The following is a 21,836-nucleotide window of genomic DNA, read 5'->3' on the forward strand; positions in this document are numbered from 1 at the left end:
TGATGTATGGGTTCTGTTTGCATCCACTTGAAATCCTTTGCAGACCCCGTTAGTCTTGTGTGAGAAAGACGACAAAGGACACACACAAACACTCGGCTTCCCTCAGCCATGCTAAGAACCCAACCGCGCAGCCCTTCCTCTTTCCTCCTCTCAAGCTGGCACCAAACAGTGGGCACTACATCACTGTCAGCATGCAGACCACCAGGGAGCGGCTCCGGGCCTGAGAGAAGGGGGAGGGCCCAATTTATTGGCCTCTACACAAAGTAGACAGGTACAAACAGGCTGAATGCTGGTCGGAGATCAGTCACTGACTTGTCACTTGAACCCAGTGGGGGTGGGATGAGGAGTTCTTCCTGAGATGCCCCACCCGTGAAAAAAAGTCAATAAAAGTTTGAATGCCTGGGTGTTTTTTTAATGATTCTGCATGTGAACTGTTCAGATACATAAACCAGGTGAACTCGGGAGGATTTTGACATTTTCTTATGGTGTAAGGTACACACATGACTAGACTGAGGTATAAGTGAGGTTTTACACCTGAGACTCACTGCCCATCCCTCGATCTGTCGTAAGCAATTGTCACAGTTCCTCTTCCACGCACAAATAACAAGCTCCTTTCATACTGAGTTCCTGGTAAATAAGTGCATCCGAGCTTGACGGAGCCGGCATTTATAGTCCACTTCAGACGGAGCGCCGTCACCCAGCCGGTGGGGCTTGGCCAGCTTCAGATATTCACTTGACGACATCAGTGCAACAGCGCTTTCAAGATGAAGGGACACGAGCAGTGATTAAATTTACACTCTGGTCAAAGCCCCGTTTACATAGGCAAGATTTTGCTACGACAAAGTTGTGGATGAGCACCTGACAAACACTGCCCACACCTCAGCGTAGTACGCAATTGTTATACGTCGTGCTTAAAAAAAGGGAGAGGCCCTTTCCCAAGCCCATCATACACTGAATAGTCTTTTGTGATGATTTTATTGTAATAAGTAAATCAGTTGCACATGATTAAAATTTGTTGAACTAAGATGTATAAATCTATTATTAATGTTCTGACCCAAACAGACCTGCAGGATATATGCTGAAACTACTGTTATACCTGTAATATGTGTGAAACTTCAGTATCTTGCTCAAGGACACTTTGGCATGCTCAGACATCCTCAGAAATAAACGCTCAACCTATGAGTGCAACACATTAACATCATGATCCATTGCAGATAAGCGGAACGGAAGATGAATGAATGAACATACAACTTTATTTCTGAGAATGTACTGTACATTTTTCTTAGAAAAAGATGTGACTTTTGTCAAAAATATACATATCTGTTGAAAACAAATATTTATAAAAGGGGTTTGGGTGGGCGAGCATTTTTTTTTTGTAATTCCACTGCATGTTTAATTTGAGTTATAAAAATGGTCTAGAACATTGCTCAGTTTTCAATATGTTGAAGTCCCTGCCCCCCAGGCCTCAACTGAAGACTGCACCACACCCACAGCATCACTATGGGGCCGGTGGGACTCCACAGGGAGTCGGGTGCGTGGTGAGGGCAGACGTAATTTGTAGGTTCCAGTCTGTGATCTTACAAGAGCGCCTCAACTTGCGGCACCGTGTCAACGATGGGAGGGGTGGGGGGTGCTATCTAGCAGAGGAACAAAGGACATTAGGAGGGTGTAAGAGGATGGCTCCACATAGTAAGGCCATGTGGATTGGCATCATGTTCATTTAAGCAGTCAAACAGTTTCAGAATGCACAAATTATCACCTTTCTTGGAAAAACTGGAGACATCGCGACAATAAATACTTTTGCTTTGTTTTTTTAAACAATATTTCCCAATTGCCAATAAGGACCTGGGTTCAATCCCATCCCTCCCTATCTGGAGTTTACCAGTTCAGGGTGTACCCCGCCTCCTGCCCGTTGATAGCTGGGATAGGCTCGACCACTCCCATGACCCTTGTGAGGATAAGCGTCTAAGAAAATGGATGGAAGGACAATGTAGTGCCCTCAGCGTTAGCTACATTTTGGGCGGGGCTCAACAAATTCAGTAACTTGAAAATGAGAAAAGCTGCAAGGTATGTATTGTCTCTGTACAAGAGCCCCACTGACAAGTTCACTTCTCTCAAGTACCAAGCCTTTAAGGACACACAGAAAGTAATTACAAAGTGTGCACAATTAACAAGACTATGGGGGATGAAATCCCTCATCATCTAGCGCTGCTCTTAATACCGTCTCATTTGCTACACTTCCATCTGCTTGACCCCCAGCCCAGAGTGCTTGAGTATTAGTTCAAGTCCAGAAGCCCCAGCTGACTTCCCCTCTTTAAGGGGCAATAACAAGAACGAGGGCTTCTTATTCTTCCTTTCTCCTCTTTGCTTGCTCTCCCCTCATTTCATTCCCCCTAAAGCTCTTTGACATGAACAGTCCATCTTTCAAAAGAAATGATACGGCCTCCCTGGGAGCTTCCAAGGCCGGACAATGGCTTCACATTATCCTTGCACAACACTTTCGCTCACTAACGCTCTCTCGCTAACCATTCATGATGTCATCCTCTTTTCTTCTCTCTCACGTGTCTTTCTTCCTCTGCTGCATTGTTTGTAATTCCACCTTAATCCTCCCTCCGGCAACCTTGAATGCAGTCGCTCCTTATTTTGTACTTAATCCTAAAATTCTTGGTAGGAGAGCTGCATAAAAGCATGGCTGAGTCCAGTCTCACACCACACACATGCAGACCGTAGAGCTTGAATAAATTAAGTTAAGGTGAGATGTCAATATTCATTCAACTTGCACCTTTGGGATGTCATTCGCAAGTACCTACAAGCCCATAGGTCCCTAATAGGCAATAGGCCCCCGAACTGTTAAGCCTTCACTATTTGTTTTAGTTGGGTCAGCACTTCTTTCAATGCTAACAATACACAGACAGCCTGTACAAAAGGACCCAAAGTCAGTCCTTGTTTGGGAATACATTATACTGTGTGCTCCTCTCTATAATCAAGTCGCCTTAAGCATTTATTACTTTTGTGTTCATTTGTGCAATTGTGATTCAAGCCATCGAGTTCATGTGGTTTGTGAATGGGCAGTGATGTCACACTGGCTGGAAGCAGAGGGTGTGACTCAGTCAGGTGTACCGACTGTAATGGGATAAGGGATAGAGTGAGATGCATATATTAATCCAATGTTTACCTTTGGAACTTCTACCTGAGATTTGAAAACACTAAACTCTATTTTAGATATCCAAATACCCTTGAGGTACAACTAAACTCGGGTGACCAGGCATCCTTGGGCATAGTTAAGTTTGGTTTCCAGACATAATACATCATCCTTAAGTTTGGTTGACAAGAGGTCCAGAAGCTTTTTCAAACTACAGTGTTGAGACTGGAGCATACTTTAATAACCACACTTCCATAATCACACCAAAACTAGGGAGCCCAGATGTCCAAAACTCTCTCTAAATGAATGCGACCAAACCTTGAAAATCATACTTGATTTAGGGTGACCAGACATTCAGAATTATACTGAAACGAGGGTGACCTGATGTTGCGAAGTATACTTAAAGGGCCACTGTCGTGAAATGCATGATTTTTAGTATATTATTAATGAAAAAACGGCAGCCGACATGGACCGATGGGTTTTTTTCACCACAAAACATGATTTTGACGTATACAGCTTTTTGGAACTCCCGTCATGAAAATCCTCCCGAGGGATTTGTTTTCGAGAACAAGCAGGAAGTGGACTCGTTTGTTTCTATTAGTTTTACCTCCGGGAAGGTAGCTCATTGTTCCTTCGTGTTAGAATGCCGGCTCGTTGCATTGCTGGACATTGCTTGAACATTCAGGAGGATGGATTTACCCTTCATAAGTTTGCAAGAGACCTGGTTCGTCGTGAAAAATGGATTGCACGGGTGGAATGGATGAGAGCTTCGTGGGTTCCAAATGACAAGTACTGTATACAGCCATTTTAAAAAAAAACAAAAAACGATAGTTGGGGGGAGGGGCGTAATCCATAAATCAGGGTTGCTAAATATGTCGATGTGCACGTCAGAAGGCTTCTGTGCAGCAGCCACTGAAGGACGGCCTCCGGAGGCCTTGTGGATCGCTACCAGCCTTGTCGACAAGGCGAGCCGGCCCCGGCCTTGTCGACAAGGCCGAGCCTGCCGCCGGCTTTGTGTGTGATGATCTCTTCTTCGAAAAGAGCTTCTGTGTCAGAAGGGGAGTGTTCGTCTCCCATAGTAGGGTCTGTTTTCAATGGCGAATGTCCGGGGTGACGTCACGGACAGGGGATGGAGCCAATATGGCGACCACTTGGATGTCGTCGAATGACACTTCCGCAACTGTGAGTATGGATGACGCGCTCTCTGCTCATATTTATTTTTTCGGATAGACATTGAAGTGAATCATGTTATATGTATTTTTCATTTCAATATCTATTTTAGAATGTTCATAGGGATGACACTAGACCTTTAATTTAGGGTGACCAGCCCTCAACAAGCATGCAGTAAATAAACTAAGGTAACCAGATACCTCGATGCATACATAAACCAGGGTGATTACATATCCGAACATGGTACAAGGTGCTGAGGCCACCTTCCTATTGCTGACTAATATAAGGACAATAAAATAACAGACAATATGGAGACTGGTTTATAACTATTAGAATGTGATTTCTAATGTGTTAGTACAACAGCAAAATACAAATACAGATACTGACTCCAAAACCTATATCTATGATTTGATTTATAGCTTGCTCAACCCAAATAACTACTTGTCTCGCCTTGCTTGAAATTTGCCACAGTAACTTGTGCCCTGCTTGAAACTTGAAGTCAGTGACTTGAAACTTACTGACTTGCAGTTATCTCTGCTGTATTGTACATGCCAGGCCACGAGTTAGCAGTGTAACCCTAAACACAGAGCAACAATGACCCGTCCAATGTCACAACAATAGCAAACTTACCAGGCCCGAGCACGTCGATATGGCCGCCGAAGAGGATGACAGGTTCCTGATAAATCCTTGATAGAGGCAGTCATGGTAACCCTCGCCTCCGGTTACCGTGGTGATGCCGCCCGTGCCCAGCGTCTGTACTGTGAAGCCCGGGCCAACCACCAAGGACGGCTGCAGGTCCAGGTGCACGTCCCGACCAAAGACAGTGAGCCGATAGTGCACGGATGAGGAGGGCGACACCGACCTCCTACTGCGACGGCTCACATCGTGGCTCAGGTACCGTCCCTGAGAGTCCACCTCCATCGGCGTGGCGAAGGCATAGTCTGGGGGCAACAGAGGACAAGAAGTCAAGTACACTGACAGAAATTGTTTTCTGGGCCAAAACCAAGAGGGATGTTTTTTAAAAGGTGAAAGTCTAGAGAACAAAATCGGTACATTTTGGGGGTCCACCAAGTTGACAATGGTACAAGGTCCTTGTCCTCTGGGATGAGGAGGGGGGGGGTACATAAGTGCTATTTTCCCCTTGAAAAAGAATAAAGGAAAGCAAAAAACTGAAATAATAAAAGTTCTCCGTGTGCCTGCATGGGTTTTCTCCAGCCACTCACTTTTCCTCTCACATCCCAAAAATATGCATTAATTGGAGACTCTAAATGCCCGTAGGTGTGATTGTAAGTACGAAATGTTTGTTTCTATGTACCCTGCGATTGGCTGGCAACCAGTTCAGGATGTACCACACCTCCTGCCCAAAGATAGCTGGGATAGACTCCAGTATGACCACAACTCTCGTGAGGATAAGCAGCTCAGAAAATTGATGGATAATTTGATATGGGTAATTGGAGACCTGAAATTGCCCATAGGTGTGATTGTGAGTGGGACTGGTTGTTTGTATCTATGTGCCCTACTATTGGTTGGCAACCAGTTCGGTGTACCCCGGCTCCTGCCCAATGATAGCTAGGATAGGCTGCAACCCGCATGTAGTTCAGGGGCGATGCATATAGGCCTCTTACATTCCCATCTCTTTTTTCATTGCTGAATTTGAATTTTGTCTAAGAACATGTACATTATAAATTCAGCTTCCTTTTTAGGATTACATTTATCCTCCATAAATAGCAGTGGCAAGAGACTGTGTCCTGCTGTGCATAGCAAAAACTCATGAGTAATTAATTAATGGCAACCCCAAAATGTTTATATACTACTCATATATGACCATCTAAAGGCCCAAATACTTTCTACCAAAAAATTTGATCCCAAAACACATTAATATCATTTCAAACTCATCTTAAAATATTTTCCTTAAAAATAAATGATTACAAATGATTAGATTTGAAAAAATATGAACTGAACTGAAGTAATTGCATGAGTCAGGTTGTAATTTAAAACACCTGTATCTCAAATCATATTTCACCATTGAAATGAATGGAAATGTCATTAATCCATTCCGGTCTCCCTAAAAACACATTTCTGTGTGTGTATTTATTTTACAAGAACACTATAATATTTATACTTTGTAGAAGCATAGCATAATAGCATAATAAAGTACAACTGATAGCATTCAATACTTTGTGCATCATGATTAATTCATTGTGCTGCTACTTCTGGTTTGCCCACCTTAGCCACCAGGAGGCAGTATAATACGGCAGTCATCAATGAAGAAAAAAAAATGACTGCTTCTGTTACTGCTGTAAATGATTTAGAAAGTACATTTTCACACAAGATAAAGAATATATGCCTGTGAATATTATATTCAACTGGGAGTTGAATTAAACAGCTTCAAATATTTCGATTAACTATTTAATATTTGTCATCAATGAGTCCAATTGCGTTCACTGCCACCATACAACATTTGTATCTCAATTTTGTGCTTGTTAATCTAAGCACAAAAAAAGAAAAACATCGGAATGACGTTTCGTATCTCAAAAAACCTGTAAATTGAGTTGCTCGTATCTCAAAGCACCACCGTTCATGTGGTGAAGAACTATACTAACCACCAAGGCTTAACTTAGTTCGTCCCTCATGTACAAATTTGTCTCAATCAAGATGTATCACTTCAATAGACCTCCTTGACAACAATGAGCAATTAGACTGGGTTTTGGAAACATCTTGTGTTAATCTCACGGGATTTCAGAAAGAGCATTCAAAAACATAAAGGTGTGTCTTTCCACAAAAACCTCAGGATGGTTTCCACAGGGTGAAAAAAAGGCGAATCCATTTTTTTTTGGGGGGGGGGGAGCAAATAGAATTCAGGGATAGCATATTTACGCGGGATTCCTGTAATCATAATCAATTATGACATTGGATTTATACTACTGATGTATGGAACATGTAGTCGAAATCAGATTTTTCTTTCCAGACAGAACATTCCCACATGGAAAATATTGAGTTAAGGACAGGAACTGGAACTGCTCTAAACAAATGTGGCTCTCAGATGTCATAATAATAATAATTCATTCATTCATTTTCCAAAACGCTTATCCTCACAAGGGTCACGGGAGAGCTGGAGTCTATCCCAGCTATCAACGGGCAGGAGGCAAGGTACACCCTGAATTGGTTGCCAGCCAATTGCAGGGCACATGGAGACAGACAACAGTCGCACGAAGGGTGATGTAGAGTCTGCAATAAATGCGTGTTTTTGGGATGTGGGAGGATACCGGAGTGCCCGGAGAAACCCTACGCAGGCATGGGGAGAACATGCAAACTCCACACAGGCGTCATTGGGATTTGAACTCCGGTCCTCAGAACTGTGAGGCCAAAGCTCTACAGCTGCACCACCGTGCCGCCCTAATGATAATTTCAAAAATAAAAAACAAAAATTAAACAAACTATAGCTGTCATGTATTATATGAGTTGATCTGAGTCACGATGTATTAAGCCACCACCTCCACCAATCAGACAGTTGAGTGGTGCACATTGGATGCAGTTCAAAACAGTAAAGCAAACAAAACAAAACAACATCTAACAGCTTCGATTCCAGTGCTTGTCAGAGCAAATAAAGGTTTGAAAATAACGAGTGGGATACAGTCAGCTTCATTCAGCGTTTCCTGTCACGCTCCAATGCTGGGAGAAGCTTTTTCAGCTCAAGCTCCCAATAAATCAAAGCTTGTAAATAATCCCTACAGGGCAACTTGGCCAAGAGGGAATCCCAGAGTGTGCGGAGCACATTTTTGGGGGAACTCATGACCCTCTCGACCCCGACATTGTCACACTCCTAATTTGCTATTTGAGGACTCCCAAACTTGAGCCATCCCAGACGTTATGCTTGTCATTTACCGTGAAACCTCTAAGAATCGAGCGCTATTCACACCGGAAAGTTTATTTCTTGAGGATATAATGGAAATAAAAGAATCTGTCATCGTTTTAAAAGCCTTTATAATGCCACAATGTTTTAAAGCTACATTAGCAGTTGCACGGAGAAAAAAAAAAGAAATTATTCACTGTGAAACTCAAAAAGAACAAAACACTCAATCTTAAGTTTAATGAGTGAATATACAGTAGTCATGATAACGCTAATTGTAACTTCTCTCAACAACGCGTCTGTTATGTTGCAGCTTTGTTTCATGAATGGATGAATTCTGCTTGAATGAGGGATGAAACGTCTTTTAAGACAACCAGAACAGGCCATTTTGCAAGTGAGTCGATGAAAAGATGAAAAGACCTGGATGAAAAGAAATATTCACAGGCATGTCAAATTGATGACTTAAAAACGTTTTTTTTTTTTGTTTGTTTTTTTCTTTTTACTATAGATTTTCTAAAATTTTCCAACAATCCATTTTCTGAGCTGCTTATCCTCAAACGAGTTACAAGAGTGCCTATCCCAGCTGTCTTCGGGCAGGAGGCAGGGTACACCCTGGACCGGCTGCCAGCTAATTGCAGGGCACATTCTAAAATTTGTTTTAGTAATTATATCTATTTTTTGATGGGGGTGACACAGTGACTGGCTGGTGAGTATATCTGCATAACAGTTCTGGGGCCCTGGGTTGGAATCCAGGCCTGCCTGTGTGGAGTTTGCATGTCCTCCCGTGCCTGGATGGGTTTTCATTGGGTACTCCGGTTTCCTTCTACCTCCCAAAAACACGCATGGTAGATTAATTGAAGACTCTAAATTCCCCATAGTTGTGAATGTGAGTGTGAATGGTTATTTCCATGTTCTATGTTTGGCTATAATGAATAAGGCATCAAATTGACTGGCGACCATTTGAAAGTGTACCCCCTCTCTTGCCCAGAGTTAGCTGTGACAGGTGCCAGCACACCTGTGACCCGAGTAACAATAAGCAGTTCAGAAAATGGTTGAATGTATGTGTTTTGTTATTCAAACAAGTTTAAAAAAAAAAAAAACACAGCAAACACAGAAAAAGTGAAAGAAATGTCTGAATGATCTAAAATCTTTGGTTTTACCACTCATACAAACAGCTCATTCCACTCTCAGCTCCAGCACTTCTATCCAGGAGCACCCAGACAACATGCAGAACCCACGTGATCACAACAACAGGTTGCGATGGCGCTAACATAGAAGCAAGGAGTGAATGTTGTCTGCTCCAAGTCTTTTATTGACACTCCAGCAAAGGGTTCATTGTAAAACTAAACTTACATAACACAATATTATCCCTTGAATGTTCAAAAACATCCCAGCCTTTGTTTTGTTTAGTTCACAAAAATCACAAGCTCAAAGCTAACACGGAACGAATGAAAAAGAGATTGGCGACTTACAAAAATTGGCACTGAACTTGCGCCATTTATAGCTCTCAAAATAATGAATATTGGCAAACAGGCAATATAACAATACTCGGGCATACATAATTTGAATTCTGGGAAAAACGAGTAATGTTAACAATGTTCAACAGTAACTTTTTCTACTTTCTCTGTTATTGCATTGCGTGGATCACGCTGCCCCTCAGAGGCCAAGAGGTGCACAGCAGGAACACGGAATGTCAATAAAACTAAGTGTATTTATTGGTCCACGTGTGGAGAAACCAAATGATGTTCCCAGCAACAACAGCAAAAAAAAATAAAAATCAAATTTTATATTTTATACATATTTTTTTCATTCATGAACATTAAGGATAAGCATCTTTATTACGGCAACAGTTCAACATTTCATAGCGCAATGCATGCTGGGATCACAAGGTTTTACAATTCTGGTGCATGGAAATTATAGTAACCCTCTGTGTGACGTCAACCAAAATCCTATGATGCAGTGGAAACTATAGTTAATTATCCATCCATCCATCCAATTTCTTTGCCACTTATCCTCACGAGGGTCGCAGGGAGCGCTGGAGCCCATCCCAGCTCTCAACCGGCAGTAGGCAGAGTACACCCTGAATTGGTTGCTAGCCAATCGCAGGGCACATAGAGACAGACAACAGTCACACTCACAATAACACCTAGGGGCAATTTAGAGAGTCCAATTAATGTTGCATGTTTTTGGGATGTGGGAGGAAATGGCACTGCCTGGAGAAAACCCACGGATCCACAAGGAGAACATGCAAACTCCACACAGGCGGATCCGAGATTGAAACTGGGACCTCAAAACGCTGACGCCAACGCTTTACCAGCTGAGCCACCGTGCCGCCTAGTTAATATATATATATATATATATATATATATATATATATAGTACTGTTTTAAAAAAATTAATTTACAGAAATATTAATCAGCATAATAAATGCATTGGGGGTTACTTTTTGCAGATATCACGTGTCCGGTTTCCATTTATATTTTGATATTATTTGTTTATTTCTCGCTGAAAGCTTGCAGCCAGCATGCATGCCGGCTGAACGTCAATGACAAGTGGAGTACTCACCATGATTTAAACCGTGGCTACTGGAGGAAGAAGAGGAGGAGAAAGTCGAAAAGTCGCTGTCTGACACCGTGTGCAGGAAGGCGTGTGTACAGCAAGTGTTCAAACTCTGCAACAACAACAACAAAAAGAAGACAGGTATAACAGGTGATGCATAAATGACTTGAATCGGCGGTTCTTGTTCGCAACAGTGCTTATGTTATTATGTCAAATTGCCGTTCGGATTATGATGGGGGGTCCTTGGCGAAATACCCCCCTGGGAGTAGTCCCTGGACTGGAAAGGTTTGAGAAGCCCTGACGAACGTGCAGCGGATTTTAAATGGATACCTTGATGAGGGTCCAGGTCAGCAGGGTGGAGAGCAGCCGTCCTGGGGCGCAGCCGACCAGCGGCATGAGTAGAGTCCAAATAAGAAGAAGCAGACCGTCCATGGTGCTGCTCGTGACGGTGATGGCTACGGGCGAGCTCACACCACACCGCCACTCCTTGCAGTGCGCACGAGATCCAAACGCGCGCCAAATATTGCCATCATCGCGCAGTGCGCGCGCGTCATGGACCCCCTCAGGTGAGGTCCACTCGATTGCGAGAGTGAGTCAGAAGCAGGTACTGTCGTCCGGCTCGGACTGAATGAGTGAATGCGAGTGAGTGAGCCCGGGTGGGAGAGCCGGTCGTGCGCGTTTAGCCCAATCAGCTCGCAGCATCACAAGAGCACGCGTGGAAAGCTCAGCACAGACGCCCACACGAGGCCGTGCGAGCTCGTGCACGCACCTTGTCGTGTGCTCGTGGACGCAATGAGAGCAGTTCGCGTGACGTCATGGTTAAAGTGCTTCGCGATTCCTATCGGAACAAATGCAACAACCCAAAGTACAAAAGTTCCAGTGGTGACATGCACGAGTCACTTGGGCTGCCTTTCTTTGCATCTGCGGTGTGATGTTGTCAATGCGATTTATGGGGAGTGAGACGCAAAAGTATTCCCACGAGGGCGTGACGTCATTACAAATACAGTATTGGGAGGCGTGCGTGTTGGAAAACGACATATTTCCAGGAGAAAGGGAGGAAGGAAGGAAGGAAGGAAGGAAGGAAGGAAAGAAGTAGGATAGGGAGAATCCTGAAGGAAAGAAGCAAAACGGAAGGTGGGAGAGAGGGATGGAGGAGGATGGGAAGGACGGAATGATAGATGGGAGGAAAGAGAAGTAAGGAAGGCCAAAGAAAGAAATAACGAGGCTCAGTGCCATTTTTAGGGTCACCACCAGGTCACCGCACACAAACACTAGAAACCTTACACCGAAACCGAACCCGGGCTGGGAGCCCCGACTCCATTTTGAAACTTTACTTTGGAAGTCTGACTTCAACTTCCATGATTATTGTAAAATCTGGACCAAAATTTCTAATTGTCACATCATAAATGATGACATTGAGATATTGCAAGCATGTTTCTGTTACCAAACATCATCAATAGTTGAAAATCCCATTAGCCTTGATTTCTGATTCCCAAACTAGTTGATACATTTTAATGTGTAAATATGATGGGTCAATTAAATAAAGATTTTCATACTTTCAGTTGTAATGGCCCTCTGACAGAAACCGTAACTACAATGTGGCTCGTGAGAGTAACGAGTTTGACACCCCTGTGTTTACTGAAATCGATCCAGATCCGGATTCACTTTGAATGTTGAGAGGCAAACAAGCATTTGCGGGAATGCAAATGTGAGGTTCAAGCATGGGTGGGTAAACACTTTCTTCTGAGGGCTGCATACAGGAAAAAAAAAACGATCCAAGGGCCATTTTGACATTCTTTGCCTTGCTAAACATGCTAAAAACCAATTTATCAAGCAACAATTATATGTTATAGTTATTTTGAGAAACTGCTACACCACAGCATTCTGTGAAACATGACAAAGCATATACTTTTGGGGTGGGCCGCATCCCTGTGTCCCACGAAAGTAAATCCGCCCCTGCTTCGAGCGGATCTTCATATTCAGAACTAAAACATTTTGCTGTCCGAAATTAGCTGACTATCTTTAAAGCAGTGTTCATTTCAGGATAATAATCATTCATTTGCTCAATTCTTAAGAAGTCAGAGCTTGACACAGAGCAAAAAGTGGAATAAAATATCTCTGCCTCCGAAATTGAATTCGGCTTACGCGCTGGCAGCTTCCGCACTCAGCAAAACAGGTGGAAGCTCTTCCTTATAAACACGAGTAAATAGCAAAACTCTATCAGGACCTGTAGTAACTTTTAATGTACACAGTGTCTTTTGTTTAACGTAAGATGTAGCCAGAAAGTCATCAAAGATATCTGATATTTTAACTTTTCTTTGTGTTTACACAGGCTATATAATGTCATATGTGTATAAATTGATAACAAAGACGTATCTTATTTTTGTGAGAAGACACCAACTATTAAAAAAAAAAAGACAATCTGAATAATTATCTAGTTTGGCTTCAAACCATCACGCCATCAAAACATCAAACCATCACGCACAAAGTCCGCTAACCTATTTTCTGGGTTTGGTCATGCAATGTTCCATATATTGCTGATTATCTTCATATTTTAGGTGTTGGGAGGATCATTTTTTGACTATTTTAGTTGTTAAATGGTTTCATTGCATATGTTGAAAAGCTGTAGATAAAACCAATTTAGTAAGTAGTAGTAGTGGTAATATCAGTTGTAGTAGCAGGAGTGGTAGTGGTTGTGTCTGAGGAGTGTGCCTCCTCCCCACACACACACACACACACACACACACACACACACACACACACACACACACATAATTTTTAAACACCCACACTCCACTGCATTGTGAGGAATGTCAGATGTTTTTTTTTTTTTTGGTTTTTGTATATGCTGCTAAAAAAATGGACAGTGGGCCGCAAATGGTCCCCAGCCTGTAGTTTGGACACCACTGATTTATGGACTAACTGCAAACAGGGTCAGCATTCACACTCAACTCATTCTCAAGAAGTCAAATAGGGGATTTGAGGTTAGTGGGACAATAGTGTCCGGATTTGTGTGACTAGTTTGAAGTTTCCGTAGATTGAGCAATGTGGAAGCGAAACTGCAAGGCGTTATCTTCATAAATATGACCAATTTTAGTGTAGAATAGTGTAGCTTGGAGCATTTGCACGATTGAAAACATTGTGTATTCATGTTTTGTGTCCAAAAGGGTCATGTAAGCGATCCCTGAAGAGATCCTGCCAGGATTATTTTCTGGACCGGAAGACACGTGTTAGCCTGACACTCGTCTTTCCATATCATATCGTTGGATATCATATCATGTCCAAGTTGAGCGGTCCTGGCAGGCAGGTGAAATTCTTCATGATTTGCTCTCTTCCTGTGTCAGGTGTTGCTGCGAGTGGCTGAAAATATCATTTGTGCCGTCGTGTTTGGACGTGACCAGCGCGGAAACCCGATATAAAAACGCAGCCAAATCCGCAACGGAAATTCTACGACAAACATGCTGTCGTTCTCAAATTGCCTCTGTGCAAATTTGGATGGCACACACTTGAGGTTCCCTGACTTGAAGGAATCATTTCAGTTTCTAAGACAGTTTTAAAACCACACATTAAAGACCGACCCCTGACTTGTACAAGTAATTTGAAATTTGAATCCTGGGCTCAAAATCTTACCTCGTACCTGGGCTTGATCCCCAAACATTGTTTGATACCATACGCCAGGTCACATCTTCAGAGTAAGAACCGAAGACTGGCTTGATGCTTAAGTCCGGTTTCAAGTCCGACTTTGAAACCCAACCACTAGCATGAAATTTGTCCGATCTAGAAACCCTAATTTCAAACTCTAACTCTGTCTTGAAACCCTAACCCTCTAATTCATATTCATTGTTCCAGAAATATTTTGAAAATCTAACCCATGTTTGAAACCATAACACTGTCTTGAAACTTTATTTTCAACTTTAATTCAAGCATGAAACTCATTCAAAACCCCAACTGTTGCTTGACATCCTGATTTGAAAGCCCAACCTTAGTCTGAATCCTAACAGTTAAGGCCTTACCCTTCTCTTCAAACCTGAATTTGAAACCCTAACTCTGTTTTAACAGTCTAAATGTGGCTAAAAGCCTTAAATTAGAACTCTATTCCTATTCCTGCCTTGAAAAGCAAGTTTGTATACTTAACTTGAAACCACAACCCTGGCTTTAAAGCGTACTGTATTTTCAAATTTTAACTCATGTTTCACACCCTTCTCCAGGCTTGAAACCCTTCAATGAAGAAATAACCCTTGCTTGAACCCCTAATTTGATACCTTAATCCTTTCATTAAACAACTTTTCCACAATTTTCTTTCACATATACTGCCAAAGCATATGAAGACATGCAGCTGTGTGTGTGTGTGTGTGTGTGTCTGTTGTAAATATATACAGTGTAGCATTTTGCAGCAAGTTGCAGGTGCGCCACATTTCTTTTTGTGGGTCATTTTTGTTATCTATCACCAAGGACCTCATCTTTTACCTCATTTGCGCATTCTGGCCCGGCTCCACCGCAAACCCCGATCGTGAAACCGAATCGCGAAGCTCACAAATGCTCCATGCGGAGTTGTGAGGGAGGATCTGCACTTTCAGTTATGCTGAGGCCTTCTTAGCTTGGATGACACTATCGAGACCGTTGGGAGGATTCATATGCCGCTCAGGCACTATCCACTTTTATGAGGAACTTTCCAAACAGACGTTGTCCTACTATGCACTTGACTAATGGAACCGGGCTGTTTTGTCCATTGTTAAGTCCCTCCACATGTGGTATAATAATAATAATCACAGTATGATCCAAATAAAGTCATACCTTTCGGTGGATTCAGTTGTAATGTTGACAGTGCAGTCAAAATACTGCACTGTGACAATATAAATGTAGCACTACAAGTCAAGCCTATCCCTGGTTTGAAATCCTAACCCGGTCTCGAAAGCCGAACTGGAAAACCCAGCTCTTGTTTTAAACTCTAACCCTGGATTCAAAAGCTACTTTGAAAACCGAACCCCCGGTTTTGACACCACACTTTAGAAACATGACCCCATGCCAGGCTCGAGTCCCCAATTTGAAAGACTAACTCTTGTTTGAAACCCTGAACTATGTCATATGACGCTAAATTTAAATCCTACTCCCGTTTTTAAAGAGTCATTTTGAAATCTCAACCCTTGTTTGAAAAGTTAATTACAAACCGCACAGCAAGTGTTTGATACACTAACCATTACTTGATGACTGACTGTAATTTGAAATGGTAAAACCATGCTTGGGATCCCTAGCCCTAATTTAAAACCCTAACTCTGCATTTACCAGAAACTCCTATTTTTGAGAATAAAACCATAATTCAACAAGTTGAAAATGTATAATATTACGATCTTGGGAATAGTTGAATGTGTGTGTTGTATTTGGATTTGTGTGGGAATTGTGAGATTTACTCACAGATGTCTGACTTTACCCTCATAAGATTTTTCTTTTTTTTTCTCAGAACTCACAACTTCATTCCCGTACTTGAGATCCTCTTTTTTTCCCCCCTCCTCATAATTTCTCCATTTCAGTGTGAACAGGAGACAAATTTGGATTTCAAAGAACATTTCACCACAAAGGAAACAGTCGCTCTAATCACCCGACACCTTCGAACTGATGAGACGACTGAAGGTTCTCGCCAACTCTTTGTGTGTGTGTAAGTGTGCTTGTCCGTGTTTGGGAAAACCCCACTCTTTGTGTTTGAAGTGAAAGGGAGGGGTGTGTGTGTGTGTCTGTGTGTGTGTGGGGGGGGGGGTGATCATGTCATCCATTACCAGTCAGGTGACAGGTTCCTGTATCCGTCGACACCGTGTGATGACGTCATAGCCGAGGTGAGAACTGCTGTGTGTTTGCAATATGCTTGTCGCTAGGCAGATTAAAGGCTGATTATAAGAAACAAAACATAAAATACATGCATGCCACTCACAAAATATCAGGGATATTCAGCTTTGAGATTGCAATAAAAATGCACAACACTATTACCTTTTACCGGTGACCTGAGTTTGACCTCCACTAAACATTTGAATGCACATCCAGCTGTTCTTCTTCGTCTTCGTCTTCTTCTTTTCCTTTCGGCTTGTCCCGTTTCCTTGTATGACTTCCTGTACTTTGGGGTTCCACCACCAGGTCTCCTTCTCCCCTTTCCTACCAGATGACACATCAAGTAATCTTCTGCCTGTCTCTCTGATCACCTTGACTGTAGTCGTCCAGTCTTCCGGGAGCTCCTCCTGTCTATCGAGAGTCTGTCTCACCTCTTTCCAGAAGGCCGCACAGCATTCTTCCTTTCTCAACTTCCACCACCTGGTTCTCTCCTCCACCTTTGTCTTCTTAATCTTCTTACCCGCTACCAACCTATGCTGTCGAGGTACACTCTCCCCTACCACTACTTTACAGTCAGTAACCTCCTTCAGATGACAACGTCTGCACAGAATATAATCCACCTGTGTGCTTCTACCTCCGCTCTTGTGGGTCACTCTATGTTCCTCTCTCTTCTGGAAATAAGTGTTCACTACAGCCATCTCCATCCTTTTTGCAAAGTCCACCACCATCTGTCCCTCAAAGGTCCTTTCCTGGATGCCGTACTTGCCCATCACTTCTTCATCGCTCCTGTTTCCTTTACCAATATGTCCATTACAATCTGCACCAATCACAACTCTCTCGCTGTCTGGGATGCTCAGAACTACTTCATCTAGTTCCTTCCAGAATTTCTCTTTCAACTCTAGGTCACATCCTACCTGTGGGGCATAGCCGCTAACCACATTATACATAACAACCTCAATTTCAAATTTTAGTCTCATCACTCTATCTGATACTCTTTTCACCTCCAAGACATTCTTAGCCAGCTCTTCTTTTAAAATAACCCCTACTCCATTTCTCTTCCCATCTACTCCGTGGTAGAATAATTTAAACCCTGCTCCCAAACTTCTAGCCTTACTACCTTTCCACCTGCTCTCTTGGATGCACAGTACATCAACCTTTCTCCTAATCATCATGTCAACCAACTCCTGGGCTTTTCCTGTCATAGTCCCCACATTCAAAGTCCCTACACTCAGTCGTAGGATCTGTGCATTCCTCTTTTTCTTCGTACGACGGATCCAGTTTCCTCCTCTTCTTTGTCTTCGACCCACATTTGCTGAATTTTCACCGAAGCCCTGCAGGTTAGCAGTGGCGGGGGCAGGCGTTGTTAACCCGGGCCACGACCGATCTGGTATGGGATTCTTTAGATGAACGCTCATATTTGTTTGGCTCTGTTTTTACGCCGGATGCCCTTCCTGACGTAACCCTCTGCATTTATCCGGGCTTGGGACAGGCCTACAGATTGCACTGGTTTGTGCCCCCATAGGGCTGCATTGCACATCCAACTGTTCAATGTTTCAATATTTTTTGCACAATTTACTGTCCTCTCTTCTATCTTTGGTGGCACGGTGAATGGCCGGTTAGCACACCTGCCTCACAGGTCTGAGGACCTGGGTTCAAATCCAGCCTCGCTGAGTGTGAACAATTGTTTGTTTAAATGTGCCCTGTGATTGGCTGGCAACCAGTTCAGTGTGCACGCCAACTCTGGCCACCTCCCGCCTGAAGATAGCTGGGATTGACATCAGCACACCTGCAACCCTTGTGAGGATAATCAGTACAGAAAATGTATAGATGTTCTATCTTATCTTGTCTTCAACCTATGATGTGAATGGCAAAATTGACAACAAATGAAGAGTTCAGATGCAATAGCAGATGTATCCGTTTTTGTTGTTCCTGTAGATTCTTATTAGATTATAAAGAACACTTCAAATATTTGTTTTTTCCTGTCCTCTTCTATGGTTTTCTGTGACTCCTCTAGTGTTTCTGGATCTCTTGCAACCCACTGATGACACACTGCATCACTCAAAGCTCAGTGATCACGTCCCTCGAGAACATCCAGTTTGAAATCTAAGAATCGCCAGATCCTATCTATTTATGAATTATTTGGTGTGGTTTTGGTATTATGATGTCAAAATGTGAACAGCGTGATGAAGTGGACTGTTTAAGTAGCAAGTCTAATTGAACCAGCAAATGTATTGTTCCATTTGTGGCTGTAAACATCTGTTGTGAATTTGACAGTTTTATTTTAAGGTAATTCCTTGTTAAAGGTCACCCAAATGTACTGAAACATTGAACTGCGGACATGCATTTAAAAATGGGATGCATTCAAAAGTTTAGATAAAGTCAAAGCAAGTTCATTCGTGGTGCATTTGAGGTTCATCCTAAAATTTTACTCCAAGTTTTTTTTTTTTTTTTGGTTGGTGGTGTATAGAATTAGAAACGCTAAATTGATGGTGGAATTGAAAGAAAATCAGTTGTTTACGCAAAACCCAAAATCGCATGTTTCACATGCTTCGTGCTTCTCCTGAGGGGTAAAAAATAGAACAAGAAGTTGAGGGGGGAAAAATGAAGTTCACAACAGCGGTTTCTTTGGTGTAAACAAAACAACAATTGTGTTCCTGAAATGAGATGTTGGGGCTGCTAAAAAGGCAACAAGTTTGATTGACGGTTGGTTTCTTATTCAGTGTAAAACAAAAAATAAAAGGCCACAAGAAATAAGAGCAGCTTCGGTTGTTTTCATTTACAAATCCACAGCTTGCACAATATTTTGACACATAAAGCCAGAGCTTAAAAACATGTCACCCACAGAGCACAAATTATTTTGATTATTGTAATGATGATGATGATGATGGGGATGACTGTTATCGTCCCAGGCGTGCTGGAGCCAATCCCAGCCATCTTTGGGCGAGAGGCGCGGTAGAGCCCGAATTGGGCGCCGGCCAATCACAGGCCACATAGCAACAAACATCCATTCGCACTCTCAAGGGTGCTTATGGCTATTTTAGAGTCATCAATGAACCTACTATGCACGTGGTTGGAGTGTGGGAGGAAACTGGAGCACCAGGAGAAAACCCATGCAGGTGCGGGGAGAACTCCACACAGGACCTGGAGACTTTGAACCATGGTCCTCTTAACTGTGAGGCAGATGTGCTCACCAGTTGTTCACAGTACCACTGAAAGGTAATTAATGAATTACAGTATAAAACGGTATACTTCCAAAATGATTTTTATACACACACACACACACACACACACACAAAATAACTTTAAACTACAGACCTCTGTGATATAGCAAGATTTTCGTGACAAATACGATTGATAATTTGCGCAAATAAATCTGTGAGAGAGCTGGCGAAAACAGGAGTACATTTATAATGACTGTCACTTGTCAGCATGTAAGGGGAGCAGATTGACCTCACCTTATCTCCCTGGGGGGTAGCAACTACAGAATAACAGGTAGCGTTTGGTTTGTGTCAGCTTGACGGCTGTAGTCTAAAGGCCTGCAGGTGTCAGGTATCAAGCAATAAAACGAAACTCCGTGTCCGACTGGTCATCAATTTAGCATCCGCGTACAGAAACTCCGGAGACCACACGGCAGTCCTGCTTTATCTTCACATACTGAGGAGGCTTCGCTAACTGCTGCAGAAGCCTTCAGGTGGTGACGTGACAAAGACCAAGAGACTAGGAAACTGCCCAGGAAGCTCAAAAGCAATTGATACAGGTTGGTACAGGACACAATTTGTTGTTTCCATTTGTTGCTTTATCAACTGACACATGGTGCTCCTTGGGATAACTGATGATGTTTTGTGGTTTGGCCTGTGGTTACTCATGTGTTGACCCTTGGTCCTTTGAGGGTTGACCTGGGGGTGCTTGATGTGTTGACCTATGGTGCTTTGTAAGTTGAAGCATGATGCTTGGTTTATTGACTCTTGGTGCTTTATGGCTTGACCAGTGGTCCTTGGTGTGTTAACCGGTGTTACTTCCCGGGTTGACCCATGTTGCTTTTGAGCCAGGTTGATGAGGGTTAATTCATGGGGGATTTTGGCTCAGTATGCTTTGTGGGTTGACCCCTGATGCTTCCCAGGTTGCCTCATTCTGGTTTGTGAGTTGACCTATAGTTCTTTTGACCCATGATGCTTTTTGGGCTGAACCATGGTACTTCTTCGGTTGAACAGTACTTTATGGGTTGACTACTGCTTCTTTTGACTTGTGACACTCTATACCCATGATACTTCATGTGTTGACCCGCCATGTGACAAAATTGATGTTCCACTTTTCCCCTGGCTTGACATCTCGTGCTCGGATTCGCTCCATCAGATCAGATGTTCGATTTTTCTCACTGAGGGCACCGGTCACCCATTCAGCGAGCTCGATGGGCCACAAAAAGTTGTCGACGCAGGCCGACCAGCGCCAGCGGGACACGCCGCAACGAGCCCACCGACCGCCTACCTCCACTGCGTCCCGGCCTCAGTGACTCACTTCAGAGCTGATGAGATAATGAGGTCTGTGCTCGGAGCTCCTCGATCTTGTGTTCTCCGCCACGCCACAAACACAAGTCAGTACTCACCGCCTGCCAAAGTACCACAAAATGTGCGCCACCCCCTCACTCCACACACATCCAACCCAAATCTATCACAGGCAACACACACCGTGCCACATATTTATTGGCTTGATCCCGGCAGAATGGAGGACAACCCAAATTTCACCACCCTCCTTCCAGATCCCACCCACATCCTTGGGGGGGACGTGACAGAGAGCAGGTCCCCGTGGTGGCAGCGCTTAATTGACGCTTGTTCTGCCTCTATTGTCCCACAGCACGGTCTAATTGAGATGATTGGCTCAACCCAAAAGCGAGATTTGAACGATGGATATACTGTTGGTGGTCCTCATTCTTAACCCAAACTTAACCCTGAACTTCAAACCTAACCCCTTAACCCTAAATAACCCTTTAAAATGTGGAAGCATGGCACTGCCTTGAGATACAAGTTCAATTTATTCTGTCATTATCCTCATAATTTAAAATACCTCATATCATCTTTCCATTACAAAGCCACACGCACCCACAAAACCCCAAACATTTTTGACATGATTGTGATCGACTTGTATCTCGAAAATTATTAGGTCACTTGTATCTCAAGGCACCACTCACTGTAGAGGGTTATAACACATAGCCAGTCAAGATACACAGAACAAGCATTGGACACCTCTAAGACTTCAGGCCAGTGGTTCTCAAACTGGGTGCCTGAACTCTTGAAGGTCCAT

General features: G+C 43.1%; 1 protein-coding gene across 1 annotated transcript in view; it reads right to left on the reverse strand.

The window, feature by feature from the left end:
- adamts18 (ADAM metallopeptidase with thrombospondin type 1 motif, 18) overlaps positions 1-11,376 on the reverse strand; it is a 76,020-nt gene extending 64,644 nt beyond the window's left edge. The window contains exons 1-3 of the mRNA XM_061815262.1: positions 11,052-11,376; positions 10,728-10,833; positions 4,943-5,253 (exon numbers count right to left, since the gene is read on the reverse strand). Of these exons, the coding sequence (XP_061671246.1) occupies positions 4,943-5,253; positions 10,728-10,833; positions 11,052-11,153 (519 nt within the window). The 5' untranslated portion in view covers positions 11,154-11,376. The remainder of the gene's footprint in view (positions 1-4,942; positions 5,254-10,727; positions 10,834-11,051) is intronic.
- Positions 11,377-21,836: the final 10,460 nt, after the last annotated feature.

Source organism: Syngnathoides biaculeatus, chromosome 3 (assembly GCF_019802595.1).
Source record: "Syngnathoides biaculeatus isolate LvHL_M chromosome 3, ASM1980259v1, whole genome shotgun sequence".
Classification (NCBI taxonomy): domain Eukaryota; kingdom Metazoa; phylum Chordata; class Actinopteri; order Syngnathiformes; family Syngnathidae; genus Syngnathoides; species Syngnathoides biaculeatus.